Source organism: Myxocyprinus asiaticus, chromosome 26 (genome assembly GCF_019703515.2).
Source record: "Myxocyprinus asiaticus isolate MX2 ecotype Aquarium Trade chromosome 26, UBuf_Myxa_2, whole genome shotgun sequence".
NCBI lineage: Eukaryota > Metazoa > Chordata > Actinopteri > Cypriniformes > Catostomidae > Myxocyprinus > Myxocyprinus asiaticus.
Window position 1 is genome coordinate 10473346 of NC_059369.1, and position 15168 is coordinate 10488513.

Consider the following 15168-nt stretch of genomic DNA (forward strand, 5'->3'; position numbering starts at 1 on the left):
GTTACACCATTACTTGTGAATTATTGATTTGAGAGAATGGAACTATGGCTTGATAAGCAGCAGCAAGTGAGGCGGGGTGTCAAGGTGAGAGTCAGCTTTGTGCTGTGTGTGGACGTTTTTAGTGTCGCTTTGCGGTACGATCCCAGGTCCACGTGCATGTGCAGTTGTGCGTTGTGGCTGGTCTGGAGCTGGCAAAGCCATTTCGCAGGACAATTTAAAAAGAGCGCAAATCCCAGTGGTTATTTCTCAGAATAAATTGCCTGCTTTGCAGCAGCACCACTGTCAGCAGAAAAGCCAGTAAAGAATTTTGCAATGTCCACTTGTGACCTCGCATGGCCTGTGATAAATATGTGGTGAATTGGGGACTCAGGGTCTGTAGTACTTGTTAGTTAAGGTGTGTGCGTGTGCAAGTTTATATGTCTGTTTATGTATGAGTGTAGGGCAGGGGTTCTCAACATTTTTTGATGTTCAACCCATTTTAAAGCTTCCAAAAGTCTCGCCTCACCCACATAACAGAATAAAGTTATTGTACAAACTTTGTATAGAATAGCCTATTTTTGTTTTCTGGTAAAAAAAATAAAATAAAAAAATATTCAGAAAGATATATTCAGGATTTATATGAATATATTCAGATGTATTACTATATATTCAGAATCACACACACACACACATCTATATATATATATATATATATATATATATAGTTTAAATTAAATATGATTGAACATAATAATAATAATATATATATATATATATATATATATATATATATATATATATATAGGATTTACAACTATATATTCAGATCTATAACTGTCTGTTCAGGATCTATAACAATATATTTAGATTTATCACTATAAATTCAGGATTTATAACTATTTATTCGGATTTACAACTAGACATTTGGATTTACAACTATATATTCAGATTCACAACTATATATTGATAACTATATATTAGGGATTTATAACTATACAGTATATCCAGGTTACACATATATGTTTAGATCTATGTCTGTCAGGATTTATGACTATATATTCAGATTTATAACTATAAATTCAGGATTTATAAATATAGATTCCGATTTACAACTATATATTTATGACTATATATTAAGGATTTTTAACTATATATTCAGGTTACAAATATATATTCAGGATTTACAACTATACATTCAGACTTTCTACAATATATTCAGGATTTACAACTAAATATTTGGATTTACAAATATAAATTCAGGATTTATAACAAAATATGGTGATTTACAACTATACATTCATACTTGCAACAATATATTCAGATTTACAACTATATACAGCAGTTGCATTTATAAGTATGTATTCAGATCTATGACTGTCTATACAGTATTTATAACTATATATTCAGATTTATAAATATAAATTTTAGATTTATACTGTAACTATTTATTCCGATTTATAACTATATATTCAGATTTACAAATATATACAGAATTCAGGATTTATAACTATATATTCAGACTTCCAACAATATATTTAGGATTCATAACTATACTGTATATTCAGATTTACAAATATAAATTCAGGATTTATAATTATAAATTTGTATTTACAAATATAAATTTTAATTCATACCTATGTTTTCTGATTTCTAACTAATTATATATTCCGGATTAATAACTATATATTCATATTTATATAATTATTTCTTTTTTGTGCACATGGTGTCAGACACTGAAGAAAACAGAAAGACGTGGCCAAAGACAACTGTCTTATGCAGGTGTAAACCATAAAAAAATTGCGCAGATGGAATTGCCAGGACACATCCTGTGTGAAGAGTCCTCAATACCGTACTTTGACAAGTTGCAGCAGTAAATCTCTTACTTGGGTTGCGACGCCAAAGTTGAGAACTTCTTGCATCAGGCACACTTCTTCATGATAAGCGAGGCAGTATATTAATGTTTCATGGCGGATGAATGGAGAGAAACAGAGTTAGGTCTTGGTGACCTTGTTTTTACCTGAGCATGACTAAATTGCTTAATAAAAGGTACTAAAATGGCTTAAGATCGTTCATGAATTTGCATCTGGTTATAGAAATCAGAGCGATCATGTAAAAGTTAGGATTTTGTGCAAAATTATGCAGTGCAAATGTCAGTCACGACCTTTAACATGCATATCGATTACAGTTTTAAAAGAACCTGTAAGTACAATAGGAAAATGTAAAAACAAGATGAAACAATCACTTTGAATACCTGGCTTGTGATTAGTCAGATGTTTAAGACACCACTACTGATAACATTTGTTCGTTCAGATAATGGCCCTTGCCATTCCTAGCACATCTTGGCATATATTTGGCTGTGAATCTCAGTTAATAAACAGCAGCTCTTTCATTTGTGGCAGACAGCGCTGGACCGGGGGAGATAATTTCAGATCTGTCACTCATGATGATTGACACATCTTCTCCATCAAGTGCACCATTTGTGCACCAGCTAGCGCTCATATTCCTTGTGCTCATTTAAAATGATACATGAATGAAACATAAAATAACTCACTTTAGAGCAGTTGTATTTAAGCCTGCTGTCTACTCTAATGTCTACATTTTAATGCATTTTCCTTTTAAATCCTAACTGAAACCAACAAGTATCAAAAGGACAAAACTGCAATTTCCAGGATGAACGTGATGAATACAATAAACGGCGCATTGAAATTCAGCAAACAAGTGCACATCATGTGAAGTGCAAGTGAAGGTTGGCTTAGCAAAGACAGAAACCAACTGAAATGATTGGTTTGCATGCTCATAAGCAAACATATACTGTATTGCATCAACCACTTTATATAATAGCTTAAACAGTATGTCACAAACAGTTGAATTCTACATAAAAGGTAACTGTTTTATACATTTTTATTTATTTTTTAACAGATAGTTTTACATTTCTAAATTTTGATTGGTTGAGCTGCATTCAAAGCCATTGACAGCTGTTGTAAAAACAATCATGGCAGTCTCATAAGCGAGGTATCACCATAGCAACTTTTTGCCTGCATTCTGAAAACGTCACGGTCATGACGTTCTAAACACAGTTTGTACTATTCCATCACATGCTCGGCAATGTACTGTTATTAATGTTTGTTTAACTACAATATGTTTGTGGTGAGCAAGGTGGCGTCTGGGCAGAGCGAGGCCGGGAAGATAAGTGGCGAATGACTTCCACCTGCGCGCCACACCGGCCTCGCGTTCCAGCGAGGGGATGCAGGAGCACTTAAGGAGAAGAGACAGCGGGAGACGGGAGAGAGAGATGCGTGAAGCTGTCTGTGTAGGTCTGCGTGTCAGAAGTGCGGGTGCTGAAAAGCAGCGCATATGTTGAATGTACGGCTGAAAAGTCTTATTTTGGAACGCTGAAAAGTCTTCAACAATAAATGTCTGTGTGTTTTGTCAACCCGGTCCCAGCTTCCTCCTTAACTGTTACAATGTTATTATACTTATATGTGACACGCGCTGTCAAACTTAGCCTGAAGTCCAACGTTTTTGGTAAACCATGAAACTGGATTTTTGACTATTTCGGGTTTTCTATTGGTTTTGATTAAACAAAGCCTCAGCTTTCAAATTATGTCAATAAATGTTTTTGTGCTTTTTATTGCAGTTTGTCAAATTGCTTCAGCTGCTGTTCTAACGGGAACGCTGCATACAGTGTCTCTCCTTCAATCAGCCCTCCACTTTACTACAAATTATAGCAAGAAAATACAGCGCATGAATGAACATCAGATGGTATGTTGAAACACAATGCAATTGGCTGAAATGATCATCGTTGATGTAATCAGTGTTTCAAGCATGGAAAGACATAGATTATATCAACACCTAATGGTTGCCTACATTTACCTCAGCAGAGTTACCCAATGTCCATAGTTAGGTAGCTTGAAAAAAATAAACTGTAGAAAAGAGCAAATTAATAACATTTGCTAGGCACAGTGCTACGTCTTAAGGGGTGGTCAAACTAGGCTTTGAGAATGCAAACTTTTTTTCAGAAAACGCAATGGACCAGTATATGATGTCATGCGGGAGGCTTCTGGTGCAAGTAAATGAAACATGAAATATAACAAAGATATTTTATATTCTAAATGTTAAAATATATTGTCTACTCACTTTCTTGCAACAATAAAACATGCAGCTTTGAAATACTATTCGTTGTACTGAGAAAAGAGGTCAGCGTGTGATGTTTCGATAATATATTGGTCCTGTGTCCTCTCGTCATACGGAGGTTTGAGAGTTGAGAGTTCACCAAACTTGAAGCGGATGATATCAAAAAGCTATCGATCAATTTTAATACTAGCTATGATTTGTGTGTCAGTAGATCAATATGATTAATAATAATAATAATGATAATATGTTTGTGTATAGCACCTTTCCAAAGCTCAAAGATGCTGTTCAAAAATTAAACACAGCCATTGACCAGGAAAATAAACAATGGCACTTCATGTCAAACAGTTTGCCGACCCATGGGATAGTGCATAAAACTCAAAATGTGATTCTTGGTCAGCGTGACTCAAAATGATGGAACAGGTCACATATTAGTGAAGTTAGCTACATTATACTATCATCTCCATATTTTAGGTCACCTAACCCAGCCCCACCCCTAAACCTAACCACTTATCAACAATATACAACATGTAAAAGACAAAAAATAAATTTACAGTCACAATTTTTTTTTTTTTTTTTTACATTTCACTATATTGTATAGATATTTTTCCACCTCTAACATGAGTTAAATACTAAGGAGCCCTCTAGGGGACAGGGCAGGAATTTTTATCTGAAATAGTTTTGCATGCCTTCACAATAGTTTGCATTCCATTGCAATTGTTTTGCATACCCTTGCAATAAATTTACCATGGTTTTACTACAGTAGCCATATTTTGAAGGGATAGTTCACCCAAAAATGAAAATTCTCTCATTATTTACTCACCCTCATGACCTCCCAGGTGTGTATGACTTTCTTTCTTCAATAGAACATATTTGAAGAAAAACAGAAAAATATATAATCTCAGTAGGTCCTTAAAATGCAAGTGAATGGAGATTTCTCTTTTGAAGCTCCAAAAATCATAGACAGTCATCAGACATAAACGTCATCCAAATGACAGCGGTTAAATTAATGTCTTCTAAAGCGACACGATCGATAAGAGTTCAATATTTAAGTACTTTTTAACTCTAAATCATCACTTCCTCTAAGCTTCACGAGAGGGTGGAGTCCAAGCGGTCTTGCATTTTGAGGACCTACTGAACTGAGATATATTTCTATTTTTCTTCAAATGTGTTCTGGTGAAGAAAGTCATACACACCAGGGATATCATGAGGGTGAGAAAATAATGAGAGAATTTTCATTTTTGGGTGAACTATCCCTTTAACCATGATAATCATAGTAAACATACAATAGTAACATGAAAACACAGCAATAATATGGGAAAAGAAAAACAATGGTAAGAAAATCATAACTTTGTGTTTCTAATGGTTTTACTACAAATACCATAGTTTAACCTTGGCACGGACATTTAAAATATGTACCTACGGTGACGTTTTGGTGGTGCAGGCAAAAAGTTCCAACTCTAAATACCACAGGGTTTTTAGGGGGTCATTAGGCTAATGCAGTTGCTGTATTGCTTGGAAATTGTAAACAGCCTTCAGTCTAATGGCCTAAATTATATGGAGGACAAATTGTTTGATTATTATTAGAAATTTGACTTGGGTCAGTAAATAACTACCTAGCAACTACTTAAACCACATAGCAACCACCTAACAATGCCCTAGCAACCACCTAGGACATCCGATCAACCTCACAGCTACGCTAAAATTTTTCCCACACATATAAGAAATGAACAGGGCGTCAATCTCAACACAACCTTGCAGAGCAAACATGCTGATAGCTCTGAGAGTGCAAACAAACCTGTCATCACATAGCATCACAACCATGCTGAACCCAGCATGAGACCGGTAATCATTGGACAAGAACATTGATTAAAGCCCCCTTGCACACAGATTCATGTAAATGTATGCGTGTTTATGAGAATATTTAATTAGAATCAATTAAAAACATGGACCCTTAGGAGTGGGCTGCCACTGCACCATCCAGAATACTGATAATGATCTCACTTTCAGGCAAAACATGTAAGGTCAAGGAGTGAAAATCACCTTCGGCTGGGCGGGACTCTCCGCTCGTTTTTCCTCCATGAGATCCTGGCTTTGGGTGACGCACGCGGCCGGCACTCCAGGGAGATGTCTTTACCCACAGTGGCGATGAGACGGACAGTGTTGCTGCTGAACATGGGAGCTGATGCTGTTCATAAAACACAAACATTGTGCCATTTTTAGAGACCAGAATACATGCTGACAAACTGCACTGCAAGTAGGGGAGGCCAGGGGTTGTTGTCACACTTTTTACTCCTGTGAATATTTCTTGGCTTTAATGTTGTTTATAAATCACAAACATGGTGCCACCTAATAAGACCATAATACAAGGATACAAAAGCAAGTTGGGGTAGGTTTCTTGGGGTTTACTTTTGAAAGTAAATTGACACACACCTTATAGTCTTAGCTAAGAAAAATTATTTGTTTACCCTGGGCAATAACATTGAAAATGTCAATAGCTTCAATTCATTTAACACACACTGACCCTTAGTGACAATATGGGGTAAGTTGTCACATCATATTCTGCAACATTTAAACAGTGCAACAATTATGAAACACAAAACAATTCATGAAACAGCTTAAATGTAAAAATGCAACATACACAAATACAGCCGTGGCCCGTGCATTTTAAATCTAGGCCTTCAGTGTGATTCATGCCATTAAGAAAACACAGTTTCACAATGAATTAGACGCTGAATGCCTATCATACATTATGTGGCAGTCAACTAATAATACCAATTGACATTTTAAAAACACGTCTACGCACGAAAGCCAGAACCAAGGAGGTCTAATACTAAGAAAAACTCTCTAATAATATTTGCAATTTATATTTTTTGCAATAAATTCTGTTTCGTCAGGGTACACGGTTGCTTTTCAAAACTTGATCCGACACTGAATGCTCCAACAGCCTAATTTACACTTTAAACTCCTGATGTTGCTATAACAATGCAAAACGCACTTACTAATTTGCTCGAAGTGAAAATCAGTCCTCCTTTCCTGTTTCATTAATCAATTGCACGATCATACAGAACATCTCAGGTTTTTAAATCCATAAGGATCTCTTTCTCAATGGTGATGACAGCCGACTCGTCAGCAAGATCTCGTGCTCTTCGCTTTTAAATTACATACATCACTTAAAGCGTGATTGCATCACTCAAGGCCAGCTAGAAGGCCTCGGCCGGGACCACACCCACCAAGAACAAATAAATCAATCTGATTGGCTGATGAATCTGACAATCTGACTTTAGATGCTCATTCACTTACACTGTTGAGGGATTCTGTGGAAGTCTGAAGGTTTGATGGGGTGGAGCTCAAACTCGTGCTGCTTCGGCTAATGAGCATGGCTTCAGGCATGCGATTTGTGAAACAGTTGTCACACTTTGCTTGTAAGCATCGAGGAATAAAATCTGACTAGATAATTTTTTTTGTTTTTTTTTGCTATTCGTTTGTAGATTAATTAGGAGTGGAAGCAATGGAAAATACATAGGCAAAAAGGTCAACGAGAATGAAAGGATGAAAAAATATTTATTTATTTGACATGTTACGCCAGCAGAGAAGGCTTTGCTGGCCCTGAGAAATCGCCACTGCACAAATATCAAACCATCGTTTTGGGCAACAAATATTGGTAGCACTTTATATTAATGTTCACTTTGATAATGAATTATAAAGGGGTTCATTAATAGCTAATATTTAATTTACACATGTATTATAAATCATTGATATCCATTTATCACAACATGCATATAAAGGGTAATTTCATGCAATACCTGCCTAATAGCGAGCTATTTACCTCATGTTATAAATGCTTAATAATATGTATTCAACATTAGCAACCTTAAAAATGTACCTTAATGTAAAGTAAACATATGTGAAGCATTTATTAAGGGGTTGCCAACATTAGAAAACTGTACATAAAAGTTCAGTATAGTTTAATGGTAATCAGGCTTTATTATATGATACAGTATATGCTGTGAATGAGCATGAAGACCTTAAAAGTGTTTTTGCATTGGACTTTAGGTAACTAAGACTTGGCAAGTTGGGACAGCACTCTGAGTAGCGCCCTTCTTTTGAAATCAACACGACAAGGAAAGTTACAACACAAGTTACAAGTCGAAACATTACAGTAATTAATAGAAACACAAAGGGGACTGAAATAAAATAAAAAATAAATAAATAAAGCCTCCTTTTAATCACTCTACAACAGTCTATTTTGCTACATTGTGACTAATCATGAATCAGGGCATTTTATGTTTTTGATTAATATAAGTATTTAGTTTATAACAATTATAGTGAATAAGAGAATTAATTAAGCATTTATAACATGTAAGTTAAAATAGCTAACTAGCTAAATAAGTATTGGATGAAAGTTGCCCTTTTTATGCATGTTGCTTTAACAGAATATAAATGATTTATAAAGCATTTGCAATTGTCTTATTTGTCAATAATGAAGCCCTTAAATCCTTAAAGGGAACATTAATATAAAGTGTTAACCAAATATTGTTATAGATAAATTAATAAAACATTTAATAAATATAATAAATAATAATTATTAATAAATTTAATTAGGACATCTTGCCCTAATAAAAATGTGACTGAATACCTTGTCCTGAGAACACTGGTTAAGATCTACCTTCATTTGTATGTCAGTGTGGTTTTATTGTGTTCACTTTTTTGGCCATCAGATAATGCAAAAATATAATGATATTAATATTCACAAAAAATTATCCTAATTTAAGTAGATTCTGAAACTAGGTGATGTGTAATTGGACTTTAAAACCTTACATTTACTGACAGCAACTAGCCCTGAAATATCTGAAATAAAAATCTAATTTGTTACATGCAAATGCAAAATTCACTCACTCGCTCAACAGATGTAATTAAGACAGCACTATTTAATTGCTTATTGATGACATGTGAACACTGTTGTAAATATTCACACGTGACACAATTTATCTTGCCTATTTGTACAATTTGTTGAACTACAGAGCCAACAACAGCATTATGAGAGGATTAAATGAGAGCTTTTAATGAATTAACAGGTCTGTTTTCAGAGACGGGCAATGTGTGATGCTCTACAGCGAGATACAGGTTTCTGAAATGAAAATAATGATGGCAATGGTGTCGTTGTAAGCACCAAGTTCATCATTAGTATCTTATTGTTATGCATGATTGATTCTAAGGTTAGGGGTTTGTTTAAATCTCTACACATGCAAATGAGAAACATTAATAGTGTTACTTGCATTAGCAAACACCATTAATACTATGCAGGTCCTGTTACAACATTAATTCCATTTTGAACATTCATCTTTTCTTTGAAATATATCATATTTTGAAAGTTACAGTAAATGCATTGTGAATACCCTTTTGTTGTATTTTACGCAAGCCCAAATTAATAGACAGTGAATACTGTATATCAATGTTCAATCTGTGGAAGGTCTGCATAAGAGTACTGGGCTTTTCTCAGGCATGTACTTCAGTGGCTGGGGAGGTCATCGTGTGATGGTATTCTAGCGAGCAGAGCTAAACACATATGGCTAAAAGTGATGATGTCTGCAGAGCTGCGGGAGCCTTCTGGGGCCTGTAGCTACACGCTGGCAGGCCTCTTCAGGAGTGGTTAGTCAAAGGTTGAACCATGTTTTTACGGGTGACATTGACAAAGATGGCATTTTAATCTCAGCAATTGCCAAAGGGCCTGTATGCCTGAAACCCATCATCTTCTGGTACATGCTAAAGGAACCTGGACCAATGAGCAACTTTCTTAAAGCCTAAGCTTTTTTGTTTAAAGCTCTACTTTAAACAAAAACAATCATAATAATTTTGATAAAAATGTTATAGTTTTGACATATTATATTGAATTAATATTCAATAAAATGTAGTAAAATCATAAACTAATTTTAATTATGTTTACATTTACATTTTAAAATGCAATAATCAGCTGTGTACCACATTTTGCAAGCAATCTTGTTACCGCATGATGTTCCCTCTATTACAATAAATAAATCTTGAAATTGCAACTCTCGGGAATTAATAATTTACTACATATTTACAAAAATAGTGTTGAATTCATTTGTGAAGCTCAATCATTCAACCCTTTTACTAAATTTACTATAAGAAAACAATGGCCAAATAAATATTTATTGAAAATATAAGTTTATCAAAAATATTTAATAAAAATAAAAATGTTATTAGTACTACTACTTCAACTACTACTAATAATATTAATAACAAGTATAAATTATTATTATTATTATTAGGAGTAGTAGTGGTAGTAATAATAGCAATAATAATAATAACAATAATAATAATAATAATAATAATAATAATAATCAACTTATTTTTTTATTTAATAAATTCTGTTTATTTAATTTTGTTATTTATTGATAATAAATAAGAACATGACACAAATTAGTGTTTTAAACCATATTTAGACGTCTTAACTTTTGGTAACCAGGTGAACAACCTAATAGAAAACAAATCAAATTTAACCTCCTGAGACCCGAGCGCAACTGCTGTTTGTATTTTTCATTCGCAGTGTCTATTTGCATCCTGGTGTAAATAGCATCTGCCACACAGTGCAGCTATCTGCACCCCAATAGTCTGGTGGAAACACAGAAATATATGATAGACTTAATAATAGGTGTTGCTCGGTGTGTGAATGTATACTGTTGTCCTAGCGACCACGGTTTATATCCGCATTTTGTACCACTCTTTTCCCCATTCGATTTCCTGTTTCCATTCTTAATATTTCCTTTAATACTACTTAAAAAAATAGATGAAAATGAATATAAAGGTTCATTTAATCGCAGTGATTTAGTCACGGTGAATGTCGAGGAGTGCAGAGAAAGGTTAGATCCAGAGGCCTGGTCCGTCGATCGCACTCGTTCCCGCGGCTCGGCATCGCTTGTTTGTAGATTACATCATTGTATTAATAATATTGTATTAACATCATGGTTACTGGTGTAACCTCCGTTCCCTGATGGAGGGAATGAGACGTTGGTGTCGATGTAGTGACACTAGGGGTCACTCTTGGGAGCCCGAGACACCTCTGGTCTTTGATAAAAGGCCAATGAAAATTGGCGAGTGGTATTTGCATACCACTTGCCTGGACATACGGGTATAAAAGGAGCTGGTATGCAACCACTCATTCAGGTTTTACGCTGAGGAGCCGATATAAGGTCCGGCCATTTCAGCGGGTAGTTCAGCGTTGTGGCAGGAGGGACCAACGTCTCGTTCCCTCCATCAGGGAACGGAGGTTACACCAGTAACCATGACATTCCCTATCTGTCACTCACTCGACGTTGGTGTCGATGTAATGACACTATGGGTCCCTATACAAAATGCCACAAGGCTGAACTGTGTTACGTGAACTGGCGGTGTGTGGTGGGCAGACTTGCTGTGTGCCTCATAGCCAGCACACCAGGTCGACATGTAACCTCCCCAAACACAGTTATGAGTGTCGAACAGCCCTTTTTGGGGACAAGTCGACTACCCAAAGATAGAGACAGGCTTAACCCAGTCATGGCCTCTTTTCCCCTTCTCTTTTTCCACTCCCTAAAAAAGAAGGGGGATTATCCGACTGGGCCGCCAGGTCTAGTTGGGGGGTGTCCCTCCCAAGGGGAGGACACTGCAGAGACCACACCTCACCCCAAGAGAGGGGGGGATATTTAAGTGGAAGAATATGTCACATGGTCTTTCCAACCATGTGGAGAGCCTTCAAGGTAGATCCTGCCCAATGGGGGAGGAGTTACTACAAGCATGGAGACTGGGGCAGAGGGGCTCTGCCCAAGGAAGACACAGTTTGCCAGCAGGGAAACGAATTAGCGGAAGATTTAGATCGCATGGGGTTAGCCTTACAGGGAACCGCCACATGCAGAGCACCTACCCCAGAACCGGGCTATTAGTTAGCGCGTGTACTGGGCCGGCAGCGAGTCTCTCCGAAAACTCGACTGCCACAGGGCTCGGAGGAAGTCAACCAGGGAGCAAATTTTGTGAACACTACTGGGAATTAACAGCGCACGTCTTCAGCTCAAAAGGAGGTGGAAGGCGCTATGTGCAAGCGATACACCCGGCCGGCTATACCGGGCTTATCCGCTTGTTGCGTGCCACTACCTGGGATGAAACCGGTTCCACCCGGTGGTTGTAGAACCTTGCAAAGGTGTTGGGTGTTGCCCAGCCCGCTGCTTTGCAAATGTCTGTTAGAGAGGCACCCCTGGCCAAGGCCCAAGAAGCCGCTACACCACGGGTAGAATGGGCTCGTAGCCCTACCGGGGGCGGCATGTTTTGGGCGAGATATGCCATAGTTATGGCATCAACGAGCCAGTGGGCGATCCTCCGCTTGGAGACAGCGCTTCCTTTCTGCTGTGCACCAAAAGCAGACAAAGAGCTGCTCAGAGATTCTAAAGCTCTGCGTGTGATCCAAATAGATGCGTAAAGCACGCACCGGACACAGCGACGACAGGGCTGTAGACCCTGAAGAACTACAGAGGTCCGCTGAGGGAATGAGACACGGCCTGGAGGGATTCAGCCTCCTGGCACCTCTTAGGAACCTGATGATCAGATCATGCTTCCCTAAGGACTTACCGTCGACTGTGTCGTGGTGTGCTGCTATGGCAGCAATGTACACCTTCAAGGTGGAAGGGGACAGACTCCCTTCCAACCTCTCCTGCAGGAAGGAAAGCACTGATCTGACTGCGCATCTCTGGGGGTCTTCCCAATGGGAAGAACACCACTTAGCGAACAGAGGCCTCTAAAAGGCATACAGGCACCTTGTAGAGGGAGCCCTAGCCTGAGTGATCGTGTCTACCATCGCAGGTGGGAGACAGCTTAGGTCTTCCGCGCCCTGTCCAGGGGCCAGACATGGAGATTCCAGAGGTCTGGGCACGGGTGCCGGATGGTGCCCCTTCCCTGAGAAAGAAGGTCCTTCCTCATGGGAATTTTGCCAGGGGGAGCTGTCGCGAGGAGCGTGAGGTACGAGCACAACGTCTGGGCGGGCCAGTAGGGTGCTTACCAGGACGACTTTCTACTCGTCCTCCCTGACCTTGCACAGGGTCTGTGCAAGCAGGCTCACTGGGGGAAAATGCATATTTGCGAATGCCAGGGGGCCAGCTGTGTGCCAGCATGTCTATGCTGAGGGAGGCCTCGGTGAGGGCGTACCAGAATGGGCAGTGGGGAGGATTCTTGGGAGGCGAACAGGTGCACCTGTGCCTGTCGAATCGACTCCAAATCAGCTGGTCCACCTGAAGGTGGAGTCTCCACTCTCCCCTGAGGGTAACCTGTTGTGACGGCACGTCCGCCATAGTGTTGAGGTTGCCCGGGATGTGAGTGGCTTGCAGCGACTTGAGGTGCTGCTGACTCCAGAGGAGGAGACGGCGGGCAAGTTGTGACATACAACGAGAGCGCAAACCACCTTGGCGGTTGACATATGCCACCATTGTCGTGTTGTCTGTCTGAACTAACACGTGCTTGCCCTGAATCAACGGCCGAAACCTCCGCAGGGCGAGCAGAATTGCCAACAACTCGAGGCAGTTGATGTGCCAACACAGCCACGGACCCGTCCAGAGGCCGGTGGCTGCGTGCCCGTTGCAAATGGCGCCCCAGCCCATTTTGGAGGCGTCTGTCGTGACCACGACACGCCTGGGGACCAGTTCTAGAGGAACACCTGCTCGTAAAAACGAGAGGTCGGTCCAAGGGCTGAAAAGACGGTGACAGACCGACGTAATGGCCACGCGGTGTCCCGTGGCACCATGCCCGTCTCGGGACTCGAGTCTGGAGCCAGTGCTAAAGCGGCCTCATATGCATCAACCAGAGCAGGGTGGCCACCGCCGAGGATGCCATATGCCCAAGGAGCCTCTGAAAAAGTTTCAATGGAACTGCTGTTTTCTGTTTGAACGCCTTCAAACAGGCCAGCATCGACTGGGTGCGATCGTTCATAAGGCATGCCGTCAAGGAGACTGAGTCCAACTCTGAACCGGGAGGAGCTTGCTCTTTTCCCAGTTGACCCGAAGCCCTAGTCGGCTGAGGTGTGAGAGCACCAGGTCCCTGTGTGCGCACAACATGTCTCAAGAGTGAGCTAGGATTAGCCAGTCGTCGAGATAGTTGAGAATGCGAATGCCCACCTCCCTTAACGGGGCAAGGGCAGCCTCTGCGATCTTCGTAAAGACGCAAGGTGACAGGGACAGGCCGAAAGGGAGGACTTTGTACTGATACGCCTGACCCTCGAATGCGAACCGCAGGAAGGGTCTGTGTCGAGGAAGGATTGAGACATGAAAGTACACATCCTTCAGGTCTACCGCCGCGAACCAATCAGCCTTGGCCGTCAGAGACGACGTAAACCTACAGGCCTTGGACGGGGGCTTTGGTGGTGGCGCTCTGCGGGCATAGGTGCACCGCGAGTGCCTTTATCCACCAGGGGATTGCTGAATAACCCTTGGCCGCCCCACCATCGAGGGTAGTGAGAGCGGGGAAGCTAAAAAGATCGGGACCGGGCAGTAAAAAGTGCCTCCCGCGACCTTGTCAGCTCTTCATGCACTTCCGGGAAGAAAGGAACGTGGGCGGGGCGTGGCTTCGAGCGGCGCCGCGAGCCCAGGAACCAATCACCAAGCCGCGAGGGTTCAGGGAAGAGCGGTGAAATCCTCTCTATCCGACGCTCGCGGCTGCCCGGGAAAGCATGTCGTCATCTCCACGTCAGCCTGTGACTGGGCGATCGACCCCAAAGGGAGGAGCCCAGCTGACGCTTCCGACTGGACGAGCCCGCTCTCCGATGCTGCGCTCGAGAGCTCATCACTTTCGCGGGCTCCGAATAAGAGGTCGAACTCACCGTGAGACGAGCCGGCGGACTCATCCGGAAGACCGATCGGGGCAGACGAGCGTGCTGGGGAATGGGAGGTCCGCGGGGGGATACCCGGCGGAGGCGGTCCCATTGGGGTCCCCAAATCGCCCCCAGTGCTAGCCGCGCTGGCCTCAAACCCGTGGGTAAAAGGACCGAGGCGGGAGCCTCTGGGGTGGCTCGCTTTCTTACAA

General features: G+C 40.5%; 1 protein-coding gene across 2 annotated transcripts in view; it reads right to left on the reverse strand.

Annotated features, from left to right (window-relative positions):
* cntn5 (contactin 5) overlaps positions 1-15168 on the reverse strand; it is a 427194-nt gene that overhangs the window by 58379 nt on the left and 353647 nt on the right. For both annotated transcript variants that reach the window (XM_051656265.1, XM_051656264.1), the window contains exon 12: positions 6154-6298. In XM_051656265.1, coding sequence (XP_051512225.1) covers positions 6154-6298 — 145 coding nt within the window. The remainder of the gene's footprint in view (positions 1-6153; positions 6299-15168) is intronic.